This window comes from Lepidochelys olivacea (genome assembly GCF_965140295.1).
Source record: "Lepidochelys olivacea isolate rLepOli2 genome assembly, chromosome: 8".
In the NCBI taxonomy this organism is placed as follows: Eukaryota; Metazoa; Chordata; order Testudines; family Cheloniidae; genus Lepidochelys; species Lepidochelys olivacea.
This window is the reverse complement of record NC_140418.1, coordinates 104,220,997-104,245,864: the sequence shown is the minus strand read 5'-3', so window position 1 is coordinate 104,245,864 and position 24,868 is coordinate 104,220,997. Positions and strand designations below refer to the sequence as shown.

The window sequence follows — 24,868 nt, the reverse complement described above, 5'->3', positions numbered from 1 at the left end:
CCCTGTTTTTGTTTTTTGCAGTGTGTGTATTTGATCATCCACAACAAAGGCACAGAAACAAAGAATGATGTAGTATTAAGTTTGAAATATGACATGGCTTCCAACAGCTATACACAATAGGTCTGTCAAATGCTACTCAAGGCACTTGTATCCAGTGTCTCTGTTGTGTCTCTTTAACACTGCACATCGTGCTTTCTGTGAGTTTGAACGTGTAAGTGGTATGTGAATTCTCTAGATAATGTTCTTTCATATAATCTTGTATGTTGGTAAAATTCACAATTTAGGGGACCGATCCTGCTCCTATTGAAATATTACTTAGTTATTGACTTCACAGGAAACAGGATCAGGCCTCAAGTATTTTTATTTTATGCACATATGTCTCTGTGGATTTATAACATTCTCTTTGTTCCTGTTAAAATTCTTTTTAGTATCAATGACAAAAGATTAAGGCATATGTTTTTAATGGTTTCCTGAGCAAACTGAGTATAGAAAGGTGGTGTTATGCATACATCCTCATTAGATCTTCTCTCTCTGAAAGGGGTGAGACAGAAAAGATCATAGGTTTGAACTCCTCTGCATTTTTCTAATAAATGCAGCTGTCAAACTGAGAGAAAAATGACATATTAGGAAATATTTCGCTTTCATTTAGTCCCTTCTGCACCACAGGTTTCTAAGGCTTCATTTATCAATAGAAGTGTCACTCCCGGGAATAGCTGCATATTTGCCATTTTTCAATTTATACAGATTCACGAATATGTATTTTGAAAGGCAGAAATCCAGATACCTGTGTTGGCGAGATGTGCCACTTAAGGTCTGTTGGAACGTAATTTCACAAAGGGGGAAGTGAAACTGAGGTAGTTTTTCATTCTGCTAGTGACCTTAAAGGGACAGATATTATTCTCCTAATGTCTGCTCTGCTGAAATGGAAAACTCACAGACAATAAACAAATCACCCCCCATTGACCCTCACAGAACACAGAGAGAAGAACCTCCTACCCTTCTATATTAAAATGTTATGCATGCACACGAAGTTTCACCACTTTGAAAGAAAATAATGCATTACCTTGTGAAGCTTGGCTTTCTAATATTGAATGTGAAATTATATTATACAGTATATTTGACTAAAGCTGCTGTATCTCAAATAGATGCCATGTCAATAAAGATATCAGAACTAACTTTATTCACGATATTAAAATTCCTTTACAATTCCCCCACGCTGGATTCAGTTAGCTGAATGGTTCTGGTTTTTCTTTTTGCTTGGTAATCTGTCTCCAAGGTGTTATAAAATAACCTGTTTTGTCTGCCTGATAGCCTTTGGTTAGTCAGTTATCTACGTAATTACTTCTGTAGTTTCCCAGACTAAAGCTCAACATAAAATGCTATAGTGCAATATATTACATCACAATCTTGCCATAGTGAATTAGACATTTAATTTGACATGTTATATTGGGAGGATTTGTTTTCAATGGTAATTTGGAAGTTGATCAGAGTTTATCGCTGCCTTTTGTGTGCTCTGTCATTCTGGATAGAGAGAGGGGAATTCATCAGCAGCTGGGCCGGAGGACGGGGGGAAGGGATGGAGGTGTGTGGGGCAGGGAAGCTACCAGTGCACAAGAAAGTGAGAATTAAGAGGGGTTGAGGGGAGGAGTTTTCTTTTTTGGTAAAATAGAAAGCTTTTGCAGAAGGAAGATGGGGACTCACTGTGTATTTCAGAATTGTCAAGAACATAACCAAGGGGCTCTCAAGGAAAACACTGAATAATATTCAGTGACATTTTTGTCTACACAGCATGTTTTTTCTATATTTCTATCCCTCTTTTTATATTATTAAAGGCATCTTGGAGAAAAAAACAGGATTTTTGTTCTTATGGCCCTGATCCTGCAAACTCTTACATCTTGAACCTGAGAATCAACACATTTGCTTAATTGGATTTTAATGTGCTACTTGTAGCAGTGAAGGTAAGCATGCGCACAAGTGTTTTTAGGATCATGGCCAAAGACTCAACCATATTCCTGTGGCTTATGCCCCACTGAAGCCATGAAGAAAGGATGATGATTTCAAGTGGGGAACAGAATCAGGTATAGATGAAGTGTAAGAAATAAATGTCGTATTTTGACTCAAACATGTTTTGTAATGAGATGGAAGAATAAATATAGAAAATGAGACATATAGAGGAACTTAAGAACATAAGAATGGCCATACTGGGTCAGACCATTGGTTCATCTAGCCCAGTATCCTGTCTTCCAATAGTTGCCATACCAGATGCTTCAGAGAGAATTTAGGGTGATCCATTCCCTGTTGTCCAGTCCCAGCTTCTGGCAGTCGGAAATTTAGGGACATCCAGAGTATGGGGTTGCGTCCCTGACCATCTTGGCTAATAGCCATTGATGGCCCTATCCTTCATGAACTTATCTAATTCTTTTTTGCACCCAGTTATATTTTTGGGCTTTACAACATCTCCTGGTCATGAGTTGCATGGGTTGACTGTGTGTTGTGTGAAAAAGCACTTCCTTATGTTTGTTTTAACTTGCTCCTAAATTCTCTTTATATTTTTAAAAGTTCTTTCTATGGTGTTAATAGCTCTTTACATTTAAATGTAATTAAACTTCACTTTATTACAGTTCACACATTTATATATCTCAATCGGTGTATATTTCATCATTTGAAATAAAATTTCTCTAAGATATTCGGCATTCATATTAATAAGCATATTGTCTTCAGGAAGAATTTCAAAGGAAATATTCTGCTTTGACTGATTAACTGTAGAATGTCCCAATCTGTTTTTATTTTCCTCTCTAAAATAACTGTTCTCTGGCAATTGATTTGGACTGAAGTACATTTACTCAGTAACAAGTGTCATACCTTAATAAAAGCAGGACACAATGTAATTCATGACACTTTGATGGAAGTGTCTCAAAAGTAAGAGATTGTTCTTGCTTCCTTCCATGAATTAAGAAAGTAACATTTCCTATGTTGCATTGAAAACATGCTGTTCCCAGGACAATGTTTTTGCCTTTAAATAGCTTTGCTACAGAGTAGTAGCTCTAAAAAATGCAGGGTTTCAGATATATTTGTTCCTTTCAGAGAGACACATTTCACCCATCATAAGAAACATTTAAATGATCTGTTTGAGTTGATTTAGGAGAGAAATAATTGTATCTTTTAACATAGAGAATATCTATTTAACAAGATGTATACTCTTAAAATCATAAAAACAAATAACCATGTAATGTTTTATAATGGAAGTCACAGTTTATTTTGAAAATAAAAACAGTGAAACCAGAAAAATGAAGCCGTAGCATGCTGCAGGCAATCAGGTAACTGAGTGTGTAATTAATTTGTATCTGCATTACCTCATTCAGCCTTTGGCTCTTCTTAACCATGGAATGAGTCACAGCATTACACACCAACATCAGATGTGATGAAATGAGATGCAACTAATCTTTTGAATGTAACCAAGCTGTAATACAGACTTAGCTTCCGTCTGGATTTAGTGTCCTGTTTTCCAGTGTCTTCAAGAAGCTTGCTAACTTGTGAAAGTGTAATACATATTATTGTGTAATGTGTGCACTGAGTGGTGTTAATAAAAATAAATATATAATTTGGTGTGAATAACGTTGTAACTCCTAGTGTCTTGCTTCACTTTACAGTGTCCCCTTTTAACATTACAGACTCTGGAGGGAACTGAGCTCTCCTCCTTCAGGGTCTCTGAATGTTGCCAGGGAAGGCTAAATGAAAATGTGTGGTAATGTGGGAAATATGGAGGACCACACCACTGGGAACAGTACAACAGTTAAAACTGGATTTATAAACCTATGCATAAGTTTTAAATGTCAATATATTTGATGATGTCTTCACTTTGAAAAGAATTTGTATTTTTAATTGATGTTAAACTTCTAGTGAAGACAAGGCAGTTCGTAGTTTTCGACCTACTAACTCTTGTGAAAACTACAAATTGCCTTCTCTTCAGGAGGATTTTAACCTGAGTTAAGACCATTCCTTTTTTTTGTAGGGAAGATAAGGCCATGATAGCCATATCTGATCTGAGCAGCACACTGACAATGGCTGTTTGGGGTTTTTTTTACCATCTATGTAAAGCTTATGAATTATGAATATATTTTTTTCTCTTCAGTCCTGGTCGTTCCCCGATTTCCTTTGACAGTGAAATAGTAATGATGAATCATGTGTACAAAGAAAGGTTTCCGAAGGTAAGGACCAATGTATTGAACAATTTATTCAGTGAAAGTATTAAGCAACACCATTTAGAAATCAATTCATAAGCACTTACTTAAGAGAGATCCAGTTGCTTATATATAGTTTCTAAGCAGTGTAGTTTGTTCAGACTTTGCAGACATGCTCATCCTCTGTTTTTCACTTTAATCTCACAATTGAGAAAACAGAATTTATGTTGAGGACGGCTGATGGAAAACTTTAAAAAGCATCCTGGTTCGTGATTGCTATGTATGTTTCCTATTTCCTGAATTCCTCTTCCCTTTCCCTATTTATAATAAAAAGGAATGTGCATGAAGATAGGAACTTTTTTGCTAAGAGCTCTTGCTCCCACTGCTTAATCCTGATTTAAAGTAATCACCTTTGTTTTGTTACATCGCAGTTGATTATGGTCAGGGTCCCTGTGTACTCTGCAACAGTCTTGACCTAAATTATTCTTCAAGACCCTTGCATTCTGTGACACTCCAGTGCTGGAAGCTGGAAACTCTGCAGCAGTTTCAAATACATTTTAAAAATTAATTATATGTGAAAATAAATAATACAATCCTCAGTACTCCCTCTATAATTTAATTCTGTTTATTTTACAGTGATAAAAACTTTCTCATTTTTAATATGTTACAGAATTTTATATTGAAAATGCAGAATTGTATTTTGGAAACTTCACAGGATAAACCGGAGGTTTGGGCTGTTGTGTAGGTGACAATTGGGCCTTTTGGCATGTGGAAAGCAGTGGAAGGTAGTTTAGATTTTGAGATAATCACATTACTTGAATATTAAAATGATCAGCAGTGAAATAGTTTAACAATGGTTAAACTTAAATTTGCATAATCTGATTTCAAAGTTAACACCTCATTGAGATGAGTGGAGCAGTTGTTATGAGCTGTGTGGAGTCTAGGAAACTTGGGACCTTCAAGTCTCTGCTATTGCAGCTGCCCCAATGATAGATGCTGCAGCAAAGACAGGACTTACATGCACATAATGGTAAAAATAAAAACACCGGTATCTTGCCTATCCTACAGCTATCATTGGTGGATAATTTTTTTAATTGTAAACACTGTCACATTATGGGTGTCTCTGACATTTGGTGCTTTAATTGCCATTTTAATTTTTAGTCAATGATATGAAAAGTTTCTAAAACTGTGTAATAAATTTAATATTAGGATTCCCATTCTTTAAGCACAGCACAGGGATACAGAATCAGAGTTGAGGTTTTTATGGATCCTTAACACTGAATGTTCTGACTTTCAAAAACTTGGATTTTTTACTACATGATTCTAATTATGTTTAAGTTAATTTACATGTCATTACAACCAGAAAGCTTAGTTTGTAGTATTTTTTTCTGTGAATTCTAATATAACTGAGTTTCCTTGAACAGTCATACTTTTTGGCAATGAAAAAGTACATCAGTTAGCATCCTGTCTCTTCACATTTACATGTCAGGATAGCAAAATTTGAATAAGTTTAAGTCTTCTTTTTATTCTTTGCTTTTAGGCCACAGCACAGATGGAGGAACGGCTGGCTGAGTTTATTGCTTCTAATGCTCCAGAGAAAGTGCTGCAATTAGCAGATGGGGTCCTAAGCTTCATTTATCATCAGGTTATTGAGCTGTCCAGAGACTGCCTGGATAAATCACGTGAAGGACTTATTACTTCCCGGTACTTTTATGAGCTGCAGGAGAACTTGGAGAAACTCCTACAGGATGTAAGCGTGCTCAGAAAATATATAATATGTTGCTTTGATTAAATCTTTAACAATAAATAAAACCTTGAATTTTGGGAGAGCAAGTATGTTTCAATGGGTAGGACACCAGGTGCAGAGTTAGGAGACCAGTGTTAACATTAGAGTATGCCACTGATGTACCATGTATATTTGGGCAAATCATTTGATCCCTGTACTCCAATTTTACAAAAATCAAGAAATGTACATGAATGAGTTGACGGAGACTTCTCCCTTTAGTGAAAATTGGGCTCAACCAGGTAAAAGAAATTGCTTTACTTTCATGTACTTTAAGAATCTGGATGACTTATTAATGAGGATAATACCTTGAAGGAATAAAAACATCATAGTTTATAGTGTTGCTATAAATATTTTTTTCATAAAGGATTTTCTAAAGTTGAACTTTATTCATTTGTTTTTTTAATTCTGCAGTGTATTTTGTAGCATTTAAAGTATTAACAAAAACACAGGATGATGCAAACTTTAATAAATGTTTATTGCACTTCAACTATTCAAACAAAATCGCTGTTTCCTATCAAATAAGAGAAATATTTGATAAAACTATCCCTAGAAGTTAATGTTTGTATGTCAGTGCAAATGCCTGTTTTACCTCTATGTAAGCTGGACTGGAATTTTGCTGATGCATTTTGATGGAGAGAACAAATTATAAGGATCAAAAGAATATGGCATAGCTGTCATGATGGGTTTGTCGATAGGTCTATTTGTTACCATAGTGTAGGTTTTGGCTTGGGAACAACTTACTAACTCTTGCTTCTTGGTTAGGGAGCAGTTGAGCTGGAATATTGTGGAGGTAGTGATGCCTATAGTCTCCATATCTTGGAAGATCACAGGTGCTGCTGAGTGATGTAAGGAAGGGAGAGATGAGCTAAGTTAGTTGAAATACAATTAGTTCATTCTCTGTTGGGTTTTGTATATGTTCTGTGGAGCTGTATAGATATTTCCCTTAGCAGTTTGCAGATCCCATGGTGTGAATTCTAGCAATTTGTATACCGTTGCCATTCTTTCCAGGTAATAGAACTATACATGAGAAAATGGTGATCAAGATTAAAAAGGTTTCAGAGTGGTAGCCATGTTAGTCTGTATCAGCGGGGAAAAAAAAAACAAAAAAAAGAGGAGGACTTGTGGCACCTTAGAGACTAACAAATTTATTTGGGCATAAGCTTTCGTGGGCTAAAACCCACTTCATCGGATGCACCCATAAATTTGTTAATCTCTAAGGTGCCACAAGTACTCCTCATTTTTTCTTTTTTTTTTTTTTTCAAGATTAAAAAGCTGTGCAAAATACTAGGAACCCTTACTCATATTAGCAACCTCCTTTTGAAGACAGAGCTCCTCTTGATATGTGTTGTAATTACTTGGGAGAGAAAACTTAAGTTTGTCTTCATAAAGATCTTCCATTACAAAGAGGAGAATTCTGACAACACAAGAGTCTAAGGGGATGCCTGGTGATGGTATCTGTGAGGTTTTTTAAAATGTCACTTATTTATGTTAAAACTAACTACTATGAATATAACATTTCAGTGGTATGTTGATTTTTATAATGATCTTAAATATCGTGTTGTTTATCTTGTATTTTGCTTACACAATTTAGTCTAACTCATACTTTTTTCAGTTAATGTTCCTTCTCTTAAGGGTATGCATTAATTACTAGGAGGTGCATTGGTGGTAAAGCCCTCAGAGATAACCGTGTGACATTTGCAAGTAACAACAGTTAACCTTTTTTTTTTTTTTTTTCCTGAGGATGTAGCAAAGCAGAGGAGTGTGTTAATTATTTATTGGTAAGTGAATTTGTAGCATTCAGGAAAGTGACATGAAGACTAGTTATTAAATACTGTCCAGGAATGCCATTGCCAGTGAGTTCTCCTTCCTAGAGCTATGTGGCTGGATTGTCATTAAAAGAGTTCCCAGACACCATCTGAGATGCTTGTGTGTTTGGAAGTTTAGTTCAGCACAAAAGTAGGATGTGTCTTTATGGTCCAGGGCAAGTGTCCCAAATTTCAATAGCAAATACAGGCTTTACTACAATCACAGCTAGTCTTGGTGTCATATTGTTTGCAAGCTATTGGCTCCATCACACAGAGCCCTGGATATGATCAGATGAGCACACTTCCACATGAGCTCTTTAGCCCTTCATAGAATCATAGAATCATAGAATATCAGGGTTGGAAGGGACCCCAGAAGGTGATCTAGTCCAACCCCCTGCTCGAAGCAGGACCAATTCCCAGTTAAATCATCCCAGCCAGGGCTTTGTGAAGCCTGACCTTAAAAACCTCTAAGGAAGGAGATTCTACCACCTCCCTAGGTAACGCATTCCAGTGTTTCACCACCCTCTTAGTGAAAAAGTTTTTCCTAATATCCAATCTAAACTTCCCCCACTGCAACTTGAAATGTGCATCTGAATGAGTCTAGAATTGGTGGACTTACAGAAACTTTTGTTGCTATATCCCTCTGTCAGGCTGCCCCTCAGGTGGTGTCAGAATGACAAGACCTGATAACCCACAGTGGAAAAAGCTGACCAGAGATTCCAGTCTGTAGGAATGGAGGGGTTGTATCTCACCAAAGAAGTTGTCCAGGAGTGATGGTCTTTAAAAGGAAATGTGAAAATTAGACTAGACTAGAAATGTGAGCAGCTCAAGCTTCCAGTGCAAGCTAAGCAACACTTCAGTGTGGGTCCAGTTAGACAATGCAACCATAGCTCTTTAGAGCAACTGACAAGGAGGCACAAGAAGCAAAGATTTCACTGAAGAGTTTCACCTACTGATGACTTCTGTAGAAAAAAATCTATCAACCACTCGCATAGCTCAAGACCTAAGCGATGAGGCAGATGAGTTAACAGGCAACAGATATACACAAGAAAATGGGAACTCAGTTTCAGTTTCAGCTATGTCTCTGGTGGGTAAATCCACAGCTAAGCTGTAAGTAAATCCACAGCTAAGTGCAGACACCACACTCAGTAGAGCAGAACTTTATAATGTCATATATATTTCCACACCTGTCCTCTTATAGGCAGGGTGTTCCAGAAGGTAGGTAAGATCCCAGGGGAAGCAAGCCTAAGGGGAAAAACAGTTTAAGAGAGTTAGCAGTTTTTTAGAGAGACATTAAGGATACAAGAGCAAACACTCCCAATGCGTAGGAAAGATAGGAAGTATTGCAAAAGACCACTGTGGCTTAACCAAGAGATCTTCAGTGATCTGAAACTCAAAAAGAGTCCTACAAAAAGTGGAAACTAGGTCAAATTACAAAGGCTGAATATAGACAAATAAACACAAGTATGTAGAGACAAAATTAGAAAGGCCAAGGCACAAAACGAGATTAAATAGCTATAGACATAAAGGGTAACAAGAAAACATTCTACAAATACATTAGAAGCAAGAGGAAGACCAAGAAAAAGTTAGGCTCATTATTCAGTGAGCGGGGCGGAAAACAATAACAGAAAATGTGGAAATGGCAGAAGTGCTAATTGACTTTTTTGTTTCAGTTTTTACCAGAAAGGTTAGTAGCAATTGGACATCTAACATAGTGAATGCCAGTGAAAATGAGGTAGGATCAGAGGCTAAAATATGGAAAGAAAAACTTAAAAATTACTTAGACAAGTTAGATGTCTTCAAGTCACCTGATGAAATACATCCTAGACTACTCAAGGAGCAGACTCAGGAGATATGAGTCATTAGTGATTATGTTTGAAAAGTCATGGAAGGCGGGAAGGATTATAGAGGACTGGAAAAGGGCAAATATAGTGCCAATCTATAAAAAGGGAAATAAGGACAACCCAGGGAATTACAGATGAGTCAGTGTAACTTCGTTACCTGGAAAGATAATGGAGCACATCATTAAGCAATCAATTTGGAGACACCTAGAAGATAATGAGATAAGTAACAGTCAATAGGGATTTGTCAAGAACCCTGGAAGCACTGGAATGCGTTACCTAGGGAGGTGGTGGAACCTCCTTCCTTTGAGGTTTTTAAGGTCAGGCTTGACAAAGCCCTGGCTGGGATGATTTCTTTGGGGATTGGTTCTGCTTTGAGCAGGGGGTTGGATGAGATGACCTCCTGAGGTCCCTTCCAACCCTGATAGTCTATGATTCTATGTGAGACCAACCTAATCACTTTCTTTGACAGAGTAACAAGCCTTGTGGATGGGGGGAAGCGATAGATGTGGTATATCTTAACTTTAGTAAGGCTTTTGATACTGTCTCATAAATATAAAGCATGACCTCCTCATAAACAAACTAAAGAAATACAGCCTAGATCAGTGGTTCTCAACCTATTTACCATTGTGGGCTGCATCAAATACTACTTGTACGGCCTTGAGGATGTCACATGGGCCACAGCTGTGTGCTGATTGGTCCGCAAGCGGCCCATAGGCTGCAGGTTGAGAACCACTGGGCTAGATGAAGCTACTATAAGGTGGGCGCATAACTGGTTGGAAAATCATTCCCAGAGACTAGTTATTAGTGGTTCACAGTCAAGCTGGAAGGGTGTATAGAGTTGGGAACAGTTCTGGGTCCAATTCTGCTCAATATCTTCATCAGTGATTTAGATAATGATATAGAGAGTACACTTATTAAGTTTACGAATGATACCAAACTGGGAGGAGTTGCAAGTACTTTGGAGGATAGGATTAAAATTCAAAATGATCTGGACAAACTGGAGAAACAGTGCAAAGTAAATAGGATGAAATTGAATAGGGACAAATGCAAAGTACACCACTTTGGAAGGAACAATCAGTTGCACACATACAAAATGGGAAATGACTGCCTAGGAAGGAGTACTGCAGAAAGGGATCTGGGGATCATAGTGGACCACAAGCTAAATATGAGTCAAAAGTGTAGCACTGTTGCAAGAAAAGCGAACATAATTCTGGGATGTATAATGGGAGTTTTGTAAGCAGGACACGAGAAGAAATTCTTCAGTTCTACTCTGTGCTGATTACGCCTCAACTGGAGTATTGTGTCTAGTTCTGGATGCCACATTTCAGGAAAGATGGGGACAAATTGGAGGAGTCCAGGAAAGAGCAACAAAATTATTAAAGGTCTAGAAAGCCTGACCTATGAGGGAAGACTGAAAAAATTGGGTTAGTTTAGTCTGGAGAAGAGAAGACTGAGAAGGGACAAAAGTTTTCAAGTACATAAAAGGTTGTTACAAGGAAGAGGGAGGAAAAAAATGTTGTTCTTAACTTCTGAGGATAGGACAAGAAGTAATGGACTTAAATTGCAGGAAGGGAGGTTTAGGTTGGACATTAGGAAAAACTTCCTAACTGTCAGGGTGGTTAAGCACTCGAATAAATTGCCTAGGGAGGTTGTGGAATCTCCATCATTGGAGATTTTTAAGAGCAGGTTAGACTGGACTGATGACCTTTCAAGATCCCTTCCAGTCCTATGATTCTGTGATTACCAGGTCCTCAAGGAATTGTATCATGATGACTGCAGAGTGGCTGAGGTTCTGTTGGTATCCCAGAGCTGGTGAACTTGTCAATGGATGCATTATTTCACTTCCTAATAGCAGTGATTTCTGAATCAGGGACTTCTTATTCCTAAAGATGCATCTTGCTTCAGGTTTATGCCTTAGTTCTTGAAAGGGATAACCTCGAGAGAGGGCCTTGGCGACAAGTCGTCGTAACCAGGATGTATTCTTTCAAACAGTCAACCTCCATGAAGACATGCTACTACTACCACCACTGCCAGCACTTCCTCCTCCTCCTCCTCCTCTTAATTTTACTGTGGTAGCACTAAGAGAGCCAATCATAGACCAGGACCCTATGTGAGCATACGGAAACCTTTGCTGTCTGATACATTAAACTCAAATATCAATCCTACACTTCTCTGGGCAAGAGAGACCCTGTAGTACTCAAACGGTGGACTGGATTTGGGAATTAATGCCATCGCTTATCAACTCTTTAGCAATGGTGGTATTCTGCAGCGATGTCAACAACATGCCACTCAGAGTTCAGTCAGATATCAATAGATGTCACAAGGAAGTTCATAGATTCCAAGGCCAGAAGGGACCATTGTGATCATGTACTCTGATCTGTCATATAACACAGAACACAGACCTTCCCCAAAATAATTCCTAGAGCAGATCTTTTAGAAAAATATCCAGTCTTGATTTTAAAATTGCCAGTTGATAATTGAAACCAAATATCAAACCTCTTGTATGCTCTCACTTGGCCTAGTTTAAGCTATTTAAAAGGGTATCGCTTCATTGACCATCAAAGTACTATTTCTGGTGGCATGCTGCTGGGCTAGGATATCTGGAATGCAGCATAATCTCCCAAGGAAAGTGGAGAAGCTCCATCCGTTGGATCTTTTACGTCTAGATCCAACAAATACACTCGAAAATGTTCAGTGGAGACCAATCCAGCATTGTCAGGGAGAGGGATTGAGGATGTAATAGGTTCTTTCCATCTCTGTCTTCTCTGATTGAATGAGACTATTTTTTATATTTAGAGGGGTTTTTTAATGGTGAATTTAAAAGCCCTATTGTGAGTCTCTTTTCTCTTATGGAAACAAGACCTACCCTTTGCTGTAACATCTGAAAGGACATTCCTAGGGTTCCCTTCTAGCAACAGCACTGGGGAGGAAATGAAAGGCAGCCCAGTTCCTGCAGTCAGCTGGACATGAGGATCATGATCCAGCATCCCCCACCTGCATAATTCTGAGGTAGTTTGCTAAAAAGAAGAGCAGAGAGAAAGAATGGGCAAACTCTGCTCCCCCCCAGCAAAAAAACAAAAAAACCCATCCTCATTTTGGAGAAAGGAAGCAGACACCCATGCCCCTGTCTCCACAAAGAGATAAACTGGCAGGCAGAGATCGCGTTTGGGGCAAGCACACATCCCCGCAATACCTCAGAGTTCAAGGAGCAGCAGGAAGAACTATAACTGGCTTTGCTGTCTCTAGACGCTGCCCACCTGGGCTTTGAATTCTCCCACATACAGCTTTTCTCCTCCCTAGTAGAGCAGCCCTTTGTACTGTCAAAGTTTGGGGCTGGGGGAAATGAACTGAGACTGGCCTTTTCCTCTCCCCACCTTTAAGGTCACCCTCAGATCTGGGGAGGTCGACCCTGCCCTGGGAGGAGAGAGTGGTGGTCAGTAATTGACGGTCAGGAGCTCCCCTGCCCCCTCTCCTTTAGCTTCTTCCGCAGGGTCGGGGTGGGATGGGCAAGTCGATTCTTCTTAATTTTAATTGATTTTCTTAAATTGGCTCTAGCTCACCCGTTGCCGAAAGGAGAAATGAGGAGAATAACAGGGTGAGATAAGATTGGTTCCCTCGGTGCTAGCACAATAATAAAATAATAAATAAGAATAACAATACTGCCTGGAGGTTGACTGTTTGCAAGAATGCATGCTGGTTCCGATGACTTGTCACCAAGGACCTCTTTCTTGAGGTTATCCCTTTCAAGACCTGAGGCATAAACCTGAAGCAAGATGCATCTTTAGGAGGGAAAGGACTGAAAGGGAATAGGGGGAGAGGACAAAGAGGTTAGAGAGAAGCTGAGGGAACACCAGACACCTTTCTTTCCACCTCTCTTCCTCTTGCTTTACTTTCTCTTCTCACTCCTGTGTCGTCTTTTTCATTGCTTTTTGAATGAGTATGAATCCCTTTCTTCCCTACCTTTTCTTTTACATTCTCCCTTGGTGCACCCCAAACTGTGAAAGAACACATTTAGGATATTTCAGATTAAATGCAAAGACATGTCAATGAGATTCCTTTCAGAGACAGAACTGAGCTACTAACATGTGAGAATACTTTAAGACATCGGTTACTATAAAAGATGGTGAGCTCTTGGGAGCAGGGTACTCACCTTTGGTTAGTTTGTAAGATGCTATGCACATTTATAGCACTATATAAAAATAATAGATACAAATGAAGACTATTATAAATTGCACTCATTGCTGCAGCATGGAACAGTCTATGCAATATAGTCCATTGTTTATCTATAGTATTTGCATAAACAGTAGCAGCATCAGGGAACCTTTCAAATGCCTATCACAGAACAAGGAAATTAGTCTGCAGAAGGTAAACGAATGACAGGAATGGAAGTGTGGATGGTATGTAGTTTAAAATATTCTTCCTTTCGAAGAACAGATTTTGCTAAAGGATAAAGTACATTTAAAACAAAACCCTGCGTAATCAGATTTTTTTAAAAGCTGGAATTTCAACTCACAGGAAAAAGAAATATTAAACTTTAATGAAAATTTTGCATATTAAGGACGGATCAAATTGTATAAAAACTTCATCATAAAACAAAGAGTAAGTACAATATAAAAAGTCAAATATTTAGACATAGCTGACGTGGATATAGCAAGACAGAAAACTTAGAGGCACTTAAATACCAGTTCTTGTTATAAAATACCAAAATGTTACCATGGCAAATAAAATTAATTCCCTTGTATGAAAGTATAAAGTGTCATTTTTTATCCAAGAAGTATTTGGTTTTTTAAATAATTGGATTTATCAGGTAGACTTCCTGAAGTAGGCATGAATTCAAAAGAATTTTTTAGGCGTAACTTTCATAAGAAGCTTAACGTTTGAAGTCAGAATATTAGAAAATAAAGTAAAAGCCTTCTTATATGGATCCGTAGTATTGATTTCATGAAACAGAATAGAAACAGAGTTCAGAACAAAAGATTAGTCAGTTACTGTGCAACTGATGCAATGATTAACCAGGCAAAATGAGTTGAATCGGCAATATTGTATATTTACACAATTAGTCAGATTTTCTGATAAGAAAGATGAGAGATATACAGGTGTATCTGTAAATGAAACAAAGAAAAAGGGGCCTTATTACCATTATATTATGCTGATTTTATGTTGCCCACTTGAAAATTGGAATTGCTTTCTTAATGAATGCATAAGTGAAATGTATTGGTTCTTGGCACTGCAGCTCTGCTGTTTTGGTTTGTATCAGTATATTAGCTCAATTACAGTGTTGTGACTTGCATATTCCAGTCATTGGTCCTGCTGAACCCCAGGGGAGGACGGTGATTTTAATTTCATGCCTCAGTGGCTACAGTTAGTGACGGATGGGTCTTTCAGATAAGGGAATCGCTTTGTAAATTACCCATGGCTACCCCCTATACATATGTCACTGGAAATGGCTTGGTGTGTACAGGAATGGCATCAGCCTCCACCCGTAACCCCTACACTCCCTCCCCTCAGGAAGAACAATACAAAAACCCTGAAATGACACCAGCAACCTTCAGACAAGCATGTCGTCATTGAGAACTGCTAATTAGATGGCATGCATGGTAGAAGCAGGCAGTTGTTTGGTATATAAGCCTGTGATTTTGAGATACTGTAACTGGGGCAGATTGTAAACAAGACATCTATAGAGATGTCTGGACTATCCTGTGAGAGAAGGAAACAAGAAGAAGCAATTTTACTGAGGATCTTGGAACAACAGCGCTGTGCAGAGATTATGGCTGAGTGGCTGTTACAAGTTGTGTTTGATTTTTGTAATCCTGTAGTTCTCAATCTTTTTTTAGCCTTTCTTTATCATTTGACAGACATGAGTTAGTGTTTCATTTTCAGAACACCTGATTAAATCAGTTATATATTTAAGAATATTTTGTCTGTCGTCTTAGTGAATTAGAAAGAATGAAAACAATACAACTTGATTTATAATAATAAATTGCCTTTGACAATATAAATATAGATGCAAAAAGAAATAGGTTTTTCTACATAATTTACATTATCTGGAAGTAAATTGACATTCCATTTGCATGGTTCTCGTATCAGAAATAATACACTGTGGTTAATGTTTTAGTTGTTTAAATATAGATAACCTTTGATGATCTATAAAAATCTTTTTGAATATGAAGACACTGAAATTTTATCCAAAATTCATGCTTTGTCTCATTACTTTAACTTGGTGTCGTATTATGGGGCACAGAGGAGAGAATACTAAGCGTCCCCAGTTAGATAATTGTCTGTTTACTATTTAGTAATTTCGTAATTTGAAACACATTCCGTTAAAAATCTGTCAAGTAGTTATGGGTTTCAAAATGTTATTCTCTGTGACTTTCATTTGTAATATATCCACAAAGCATCTCCTGTGTCCTCTTTGGTTGACATATCAGTAGTTCTATAGATAAGTCCTTTTGTTTTAGGTTAAAATTCTAACACTGTATTATCACATGACCTGTTAAACAACAATAACCTATTCCAGATTAAGCAATATCTTATTTTCCAAAGGAAAAAGCTTTAATAAGAAATTGTGAGAACATACCTTTTTTAAATTGTACGTTATGGTTTTCCAGTTCAGAATCCAGGCTTCCCTGTGCTTTTGCCCTTCCTTAGTGGCTACCAACACTGTCTGGTTTCTCAACCGTGTATGGATTTTTTTATTTTTGTTTTAATGAGCACTATTAAATGAACCTCTGTTTCTTGCCACCTGAATCCTTGTTGATAAAATATCATGCCTGCAAGCAACTGAAAAGCTCAGAGGTAATGTTTGTCACCCAGCCGGTTCAGGACTCTATTTCTGTGGCTGGGCTAAAGCAGAATTTATAGTCTACAGGATCTTAGTGGTAGTTTATCAGTTTATTCTGAATACCTTTAGAGAATTGGAGGCTGGCAGTCCCTTATCAACCTGCATAGGGAAGTATTATTTACATGTGCTTTGGATCTTGTGTTGCAGCAATTCTAGCACCGAGCAAGCAAGAAGGAAAATGGTCTTTTTGTACCTCTCAGAATCTGTCTTCATATTTTCTAGGCATTAGTTTAGTTGCTTTCTTTCTTATATAAAAAGAAAAGGAAAACCTCGATGAAACTAAGAATTGAGTTTATAGTGAAATGGCAAAAACCTCTTGTCCTAAAGGCATAAGATTTGTCAACAGCAAATGTATTTTCTATGTACTTTGTGTTCTCCTTCTGTGCACTGTACATCAGGTATTAACAATTTGATTGGCAGAATTAGAAGAATGAAATTGGACGAGAAATACACGTTAAGATCCTCCATGGTAATGAGTAGGAAATACATCTGAAACTGTAGAAGTAAACTTTAAAACTTTACATTTAATTACATGTCATTCTCTAGAATTCAGCACCCTGGAAAGGAAAACTGTTCCAGTGATAACATTTAATAGTTAGACCAGAAATCTTCGTTTAAATTAAACAGCCAGCATGGCTAAGGGAGATTTTCAGGTAACTCATAATAAAAAAGGCCTCTAGCATATTCATTGCTTGAAAAAGGGAATCAGTTTTACTGGAAAAGCTGTATATGATTTGGCAACACAGAATGAGCTTTGTTAATTGCTTAGCCTGACTCAGTCATGCCTTCACTGCTGAATTATGGTTACCAAGCTGATTGCTCTACCTTTAGTGTTTGATGATTCACTGTTTGAACGATAATGTGATGTTTTGCTCTCCGCAGGCCCACGAACGATCAGAGAGCTCAGAGGTAGCTTTTGTTACCCAGCTCGTGAAAAAGCTGATGATCATCATTGCACGCCCGGCTCGACTGCTTGAGTGCCTGGTAAGCACAGTCCTCAGAAGAAAGCGTATATGCTTTGAAGTGCCTGATTGGGTAGACAAGACAGTAAGAAGAACCAATTCTTACACGGAAAATAAGTTTTTGAAAAAAAAAAAAATAGGTCCAAATCTAAAATAAGGACACGTAGGGCCTCTCTGGAAGTGTAGAGCTCTTAAAGTGGGTATAAATTGCCAGAACAGCTTAAAGGATCCTTAGTGTAAATGAGAATTGGACTCTGAGGGTCTGTCTACACAGCAAAGAAAACCCCGTGGCTGGCCCCTGCCGGACTTCAGGACAGTTTCACTGTTGTGTAGACTTCTGGGCTTGGGCTGGAGCCTGAGCTCTGGGATCCTCTCCCACCTCTGGGTTCTAGAGCCCAAGCCCGGAAGTCTACACAGCAATGAAACAGCCCCGTGAGCTCGAGTCAACTGGCACGGGCCAGCCATGGGTTTTTTTTTTGCTGTTTAGACATACTGTCTGAACGTCTTAAAAAATCATCGCGTTTTCTGAGAATGGGATTACATGTGTGCAGGTGAAACAATCCAAGCGAGTTTGAAAGCAAGATTAAATTCTGTACAGAACAGCACGAATATATTGAAGAGCGTATATATTATATACTAAAGAATGCCGGCTGTACCTGCAGAATGGGGACTCAGTGTCGTGGGAAGCGGTGACTCTGAAAAGGATTTATGGATCATAGTGGACAGACAGCTGACCATGAGCTACCAGTGTAATATTGGGGGGGGGAAAGGGCTAATACGATCCTTGTATTTGCAAAAAGGGGAGTGGGGAGGTGATTCTATTTCTGTAGCTGGCATTGAATGAGATTGGTACTGGAATAAAATACTGTGTTCAAACATCAAACAAAGAGATGCTGAAAAATTGGAGAGAGTACAGACAAGAGCCACGAAAATGCCTTTCAATGACTGACTTATAGGGCTCAATGTTTAGCTTATCGAAAAGATCAAGAGGTGATTTTATTGTGGTATATGGGTACCTCAGTGGAGAAAAAATACAAGGAATTTAAGGGCTCTTTAATCTAGCAGAGAAATGGAGAACAAGAATCAGTGGAGCTGAAGCCAAAAAATTCAAAGGAGAAATAAAGCATATATATTTAACAGTGAGGGTGATGAACAGTTGGGACAAACTACCAGAAGTGGTGGATTCTCCATCTCCGTTCAAATCCAGACTTGGATGCCTTTCTGGAAGAAATGCTTTAGTGAAACACATTGTTGGGCTCAATACAGGGCTAGTCGCTGGATGAAATTATCTGGCCCTGTGTTACACAGGAGGTCAGATTAGATGCTCTAATGGGCCCTTCTGGCCTTGGAATCTATCAAGCTGAGTAAAGTTGCTTCTTTTTCAGGCATTATTGCAGCTAGATAAATTCTGGCATGATCATGCTTAGAGATAGGCAGTGGAACAGCTCATGTAAGAAGCAAACTTTCACAAGTTAAAATGAGATTGTACCAACAAAAAGTGAGTTTTAGCATGTGAGCTGTTGGAAGACAAACTAGCTGTGTGAAGCTTTTTTCAGAAGGTGGACAGCTTAGTGCCACAACGTTTTTTCTTTTCAAGGAGGAAAATTATGACAACAAAATATATGTTTGTATTTTAAACTAGCTGAGATTTCTTGAATAATGAAATTGAGAGTATAAGGCAGTTATTTACTGCGTTGAGTCTTCCAACTTTCAGTGAATTTTCTAAGCGGTCATGGGAATTTTGCCGTATTGAGTGACTCTAATTAATTTTAACAATTTACTTAAAAATCTTCCCCACAAGTTGACATTGGGATTGAAAAAGCAAAACTAAAGTGAAATAGATTGCTATGAATCTTGTGGTGCTTACCCTGCTTTATACTGAAATTGATATATGTCATTAGAATAGCACACGTCCCCGTAGAAGGGTAAGAGAGCATTTGCCAAAGTTTAATGCCATCTCTGTAGAGTGGTGTTCCTCTTGGAAGCACTTCCTAAATCATACGTGCCGTTAGCTGCAAATTAATGTATCAAGAGGTTCCTGTGCTAGCTGCTGCACCTGTCCTTCTGAGATGAGCGTGGGAGCAGGTGGAGGCAATAGAGTCTCTGAGACTTGAGTAATGAACTCCAAAGCTTGTAGTGACAGCCCTGAAAACAAAGGGGCAAGACCCCAAAGTATATAAATACTGTACAGTTCTCTATTTTAGTATTCTCTGTGTTTTTTAAATCACTCTATCTACCTAACCATTTAAAAAAAGTTATTTATCTTATTCAAATGACCACAGTGCCATCAGTGCTAACGTTCCATCTGATACTGTATATAGGAGCAAGAGTATCCTAACAGCTTTCCATTGTAATAGTTTGGCTGTCAGTTTTCTCTTACACTTCGGAGCACGTGAATTCACTCATTTTATAACTTAACCTTTAATTTTGCTGTGCTTTCATCAGACCAGATGTGCTGTTAAATGATACAAAATGTACTAAAATTGTTTCATCTGAAACAAAGGTTATATCCAGCCACTCATATGACTCCTGCTTCTTCAATACAACATGAAAGGACTGAACATGTAGGTCAGGTGAGGAAATTGGAGTAATGCGTGTCAAGGGTTTTAATTGTTTTATACAATTTTGGTTATTTAATGTTTAAATCTTACCTCCCAAATTGTAAAATGCATATTGTTTATTTAAGGGCTGAGCATTTGGGCTTTGAAGGCAGCAATTCAGGCTCTCAGGTGAATACTTTAAGTTGACACATTTTTCAAATGTGTATTGTTTACCAATGAGACAGTCTCTTGGGGAAAGCATGTAATTTAGCAGTGGTTTTTGACAGTGGTATTTTATTGCAGACTGGAACACTGCTGCAGGAGGCTATTCCATTCGGTTATGTAAAACTACATTTAGAGGATCTCTTAAAAGTACTTTCTACTAAAAAGATTAGTACAGCTCTATTGATTCCACCTCTCTTCCCCGTTCCTTCTTCCATCCTTTCCTTGTCTGTTATCTTTAACTATTATCTATTCACTGGCTGCTTTCTCTCTCCCAATGAGTCTTATCTTGGGGGAAAAAAAATCCTTCCCTACCTCCCACTCCACCTGCCCTCCTAGCCTTTTCCTATTACTTGCCTGTGTCTGGGTCTCACAGTGCATAGACTTTGTCTCCCCCAACTCTCCCTCTGATCTAGTTCCTGTCTGCTGCTCTTACTAAGCCCTGGTTTACACTAGGAGTTGAGATCGAATTTAGCAGCGTTAATTCGATTTAACCCTGCACCCGTCCACATGACGAAGCCCTTTTTTTCGACTTAAAGGGCTCTTAAATCGATTTCCTTACTCCACCCCCGACAAGGGGATTAGCACTGAAATCAGCCTTGCTGTGTCGAATTTGGGGTACTGTAGATGCAATTAGATGGTATTGGCCTCCGGGAGCTATCCCACAGTGCTCCATTGTGACTGCTCTGGACAGGACTCTCAACTCAGATGCACTGGTCAGGTAGACAGGAAAAGGCCCACGAACTTTGGAATTTCAGTTTCCTGTTTGGCCAGCGTGGCAAGCTGCAGGTGACCATGCAGAGCTCATCAGCAGAGGTGACCATGATGGAGTCCCAGAATCGCAAAAGAGCTCCAGCATGGACCGAATGGGAGGTATGGGATCTGATCGCTGTATGGGGAGAGGAATCCGTGCTATCAGAACTCCATTCCAGTTTTCGAAATGCCAAAACATTTGTCAAAATCTCCCAGGGCATAAAGGACAGAGGCCATAACGGGGACCCGAAGCAGTGCCGCGTGAAACTGAAGGAGCTGAGGCAAGCCTACCAGAAAACCAGAGAGGCGAACGGCCGCTCCGGGTCCAAGCCCCAAACATGCCGCTTCTATGATAAGCTGCATGCCATTTTAGGGGGTTCAGCCACCACTACCCCAGCCATGTTGTTTGACTCCTTCAATGGAGATGGAGGCAACATGGAAGCAGGTTTTGGGGACGAGGAAGATGATGATGATGAGGTTGTAGATAGCTCACAGCAAGCAAGCAGAGAAATCGGTTTTCCCGACAGCCAGGAACTGTTTCTCACCCTGGACCTGGAGCCAGTACCCCCCGAACCCACCCAAGGCTGCCTCCCAGACCCACCAGGCGGAGAAGGGACCTCTGGTGAGTATACCTTGTAAAATACTATACATGGTTTAAAAGCAAGCATGTTTAATGATTGATGTGCCCTGGCATTTGTGGCTCTCTTGGTTATACTCCCAAAGCCTTTGCAAAAGTTTTCTGGGGAGGGCAGCCTTATTCCATCCACCATGGTAGGACACTTTACCACTCCAGGCCAGTAGCACATACTCAGGAATCATTGTAGAACAAAGCATTGCAGTGTATGTTTGCTGGCGTTTAAACAACATCTGTTCTTTATCTCTCTGTGTTATCCTCGGGAGAGTGATATCATTCATGGTCACCTGGTTGAAATAGGGTGCTTTTCTTAAGGGGACACTCAGAGGTGCCCGTTCCTCCTGGGCTGTTTGCCTGTGGCTGAACAGAAATGTTCCCCGCTGTTAACCACGGGGAGGGGAGAGTGGTTACCCACGTGGGGGGGAGGAGAAGACAAAATGCGACCTTGTAACGAAAGCACATGTGCTATGTATGTAATGTTAACAGCAAGGTTTACTGTGAAAGAGTGTACCCATTGTTCTAGAAAATGTGTCTTTTTAAATACCACTGTCCCTTTTTTTCTCGCCACCAGCTGCATGTGTTTCAAGGATCACAGGATCTTCTCCTTCCCAGAGGCTAGCGAAGATTAGAAGGCGAAAAAAATGCACTCGTGATGAAATGTTCTCTGAGCTCATGCTGTCCTCCCACACTGACAGAGCACAGACGAATGCAGACAATGTCAGAGTGCAGGAAAGCACAAAATGACTGTGAGGAGAGGTGACTGGCTGAAGAGAGTAAGTGGTGGGCTGAAGAGAGGGCTGAAGCTGAAAGGTGACGGCAGCGTGATGAGAGGAAGCAGGATTTAATGCTGAGGCTGCTGGAGGATCAAACCAATATGCTCCAGCGTATGGTTGAGCTGCAGGAAAGGCAGCAGGAGCACAGACTGCCACTACAGCCCCTGTGTAACCAACCGCCCTCCTCCCCAAGTTCCATAGCTTCCTCATCCAGACGCCCAAGAACGCGGTGGGGGTGCCTCTGGCCACTCCACCCCAGAGGATTGCCCACGCAACAGAAGGCTGGCATTCAATAAGTTTTAAAGTTTTAAACTTTTAAAGTGCTGTGTGGCCTTGTCCTTCCCTCCTCCACCACCCTTCCTGGTGCTTCTCTCCTCCACCACCCCTCCTGGGCTACCTTGGTAGTTATCCCCCTATTTGTGTGATGAATGAATAAAGTATGCATGAATGTGAAGTAACAATGACTTTATTGCCTCTGCAAGTGGTAATCGAAGGGAGGTGGGGAGGGTGGTTAGCTTACAGGGAAGCAGAGTGAACCAAGTGGCGGGGGGTTTCATCAAGGAGAAACAAACAGAACTTTCACACCGTAGCCTGTCCAGTCATGAAACTGGTTTTCAAAGCTTCTCTGATGCGCACCGCGCCCTTCTGTGCTCTTCTAACCGCCCTGGTGTCTGGCTGCGCGTAACCAGCAGCCAGGCGATTTGCCTCAACCTCCCACCCCGCATAAACGTCTCCCCCTTACTCTCTCAGATATTGTGGAGTGCACAGCAAGCAGTAATAACAGTGGGAATATTGGTTTCGCTGAGGTCTAACCAAGTCAGTAAACTGCACCAGCGCGCTTTTAAACGTCCAAATGCACATTCTACCACCATTCTGCACTTGCTCAGCCTGTAGTTGAACAGCTCCTGACTACTGTCCAGGCTGCCTGTGTATGGCTTCATGAGCCATAGGCTGGGTCCCCAAGGATAACTATAGGCATTTCAACATCCTCAACGGTTATTTTCTGGTCTGGGAATAAAGTCCCTTCCCGCAGCTTTTGAAACAGACCAGAGTTCTTGAAGATGCGAGCGTCATGTACCTTTCCCGGCCATCCTACGTTGATGTTGGTGAAATGTCCCTTGTGATCCACGAGTGCTTGCAGCACTATTGAAAAGTACCCCTTGCGATTTATGTACTCGCCGGCTTGGTGCTCCAGTGCCAAGATAGGGATATGGGTTCCGTCTGTGGCCCCACCACAGTCAGGGAATCCCATTGCAGCAAAGCCATCCACTATGACCTGCACATTTCCCAGGGTCACTACCCTTGATATCAGCATATCTTTGATTGCGTTGGCTACTTGCATCACAGCAGCCCCCACAGTAGATTTGCCCACTCCAAAGTGATTCCCAACTGACCGGTAGCTGTCTGGCGTTGCAAGCTTCCACAGGGCTATTGCCACTCACTTCTCAACTGTGAGGGCTGCTCTCATCTTGGTATTCTTGCGTCTCAGAGCAGGGGAAAGCAAGTCACAAAGTTCCATGAAAGTGCCCTTACGCATGCAAAAGTTTCACAACCACTGGGAATTGTCCCAGACCTGCAACACTATGCGGTCCCACCAGTCTGTGCTTGTTTCCCGAGCCCAGAATCGGCGTTCCACCGCATGAACCTGCCCCATTAGCACCATGATGCCCGCATTGCCAGGGCCCGTGCTTTGAGAGAAGTCTGTGTCCATGTCCTCATCACTCACATCACCGCGCTGACGTTGCCTACTTGCCCGGAATCGCTTTGCCAGGTTCTGGTGCTGCATATACTGCTGGATAATGCCTGTGGTGTTTAATGTGCTCCTAATTGCCAAAGTGATCTGAGCGGGCTCCATGCTTGCCGTGGTATGGTGTCTGCACAGAAAAAAGGTGCGGAACGATTGTCTGCCATTGCCCTGACGGAGGGAGGGGCGAATGACGACATGGCTTACAGGGAATTAAAATCAACAAAGGGGGTGGTTTTGCAAGAAACTGAATGGCCCCCTCAAGGATAGAACTCAAAACTGGGTTTAGTAGGTCGTTGATTTCACGGAGGGAGGGAGGAGAAAATGAATACAAAACAAATCTGGTCTATTTCTTATTTTGAGCCACTTCATCTATCTTTATACATCTTGCTGGCAGCAGACTGTGCAGTATGACTGCTTGCCATCATCAACACCTGGGTGCTCGGCAGAAGACAGTGCAGTATGACTACTGGCCATCATCTTCTGCTAGCTGCAGATTAAAAGACAGTGCGGGACTGAATTGCCACGAGACGAAACAAGGGAAATGACCTGGCTGAGTCACTCCCATGTTTGCCCAGGCGCCCGGTTAAAAGAGCATCCAGGACTACGTCGATGACGGCTACCAGTCATACTGCACTGTCTGCTGCTAAAAGGCAATAAACTGCTGCTGTGTAGCAATGCAGTACCACATCTGCCAGCACCCAGGAGACATACAGTGACGGTTAGCTGAGCGGGCTCCATGCTTGCCGTGGTATGGCGTCTGTACAGGTAACTCAAGAAAAA

The 24,868-nt window shown here is 40.3% G+C and overlaps 1 protein-coding gene across 5 annotated transcripts in view; it reads left to right on the top strand.

Moving 5' to 3' along the window:
* MAST2 (microtubule associated serine/threonine kinase 2) overlaps positions 1-24,868 on the top strand; it is a 402,444-nt gene that overhangs the window by 337,113 nt on the left and 40,463 nt on the right. For all 5 annotated transcript variants that reach the window (XM_084637854.1, XM_084637856.1, XM_084637855.1 and 2 more), the window contains 3 exons: positions 4,133-4,208; positions 5,722-5,931; positions 17,340-17,441. In XM_084637854.1, the coding sequence (XP_084493980.1) occupies positions 4,133-4,208; positions 5,722-5,931; positions 17,340-17,441 (388 nt within the window). The remainder of the gene's footprint in view (positions 1-4,132; positions 4,209-5,721; positions 5,932-17,339; positions 17,442-24,868) is intronic.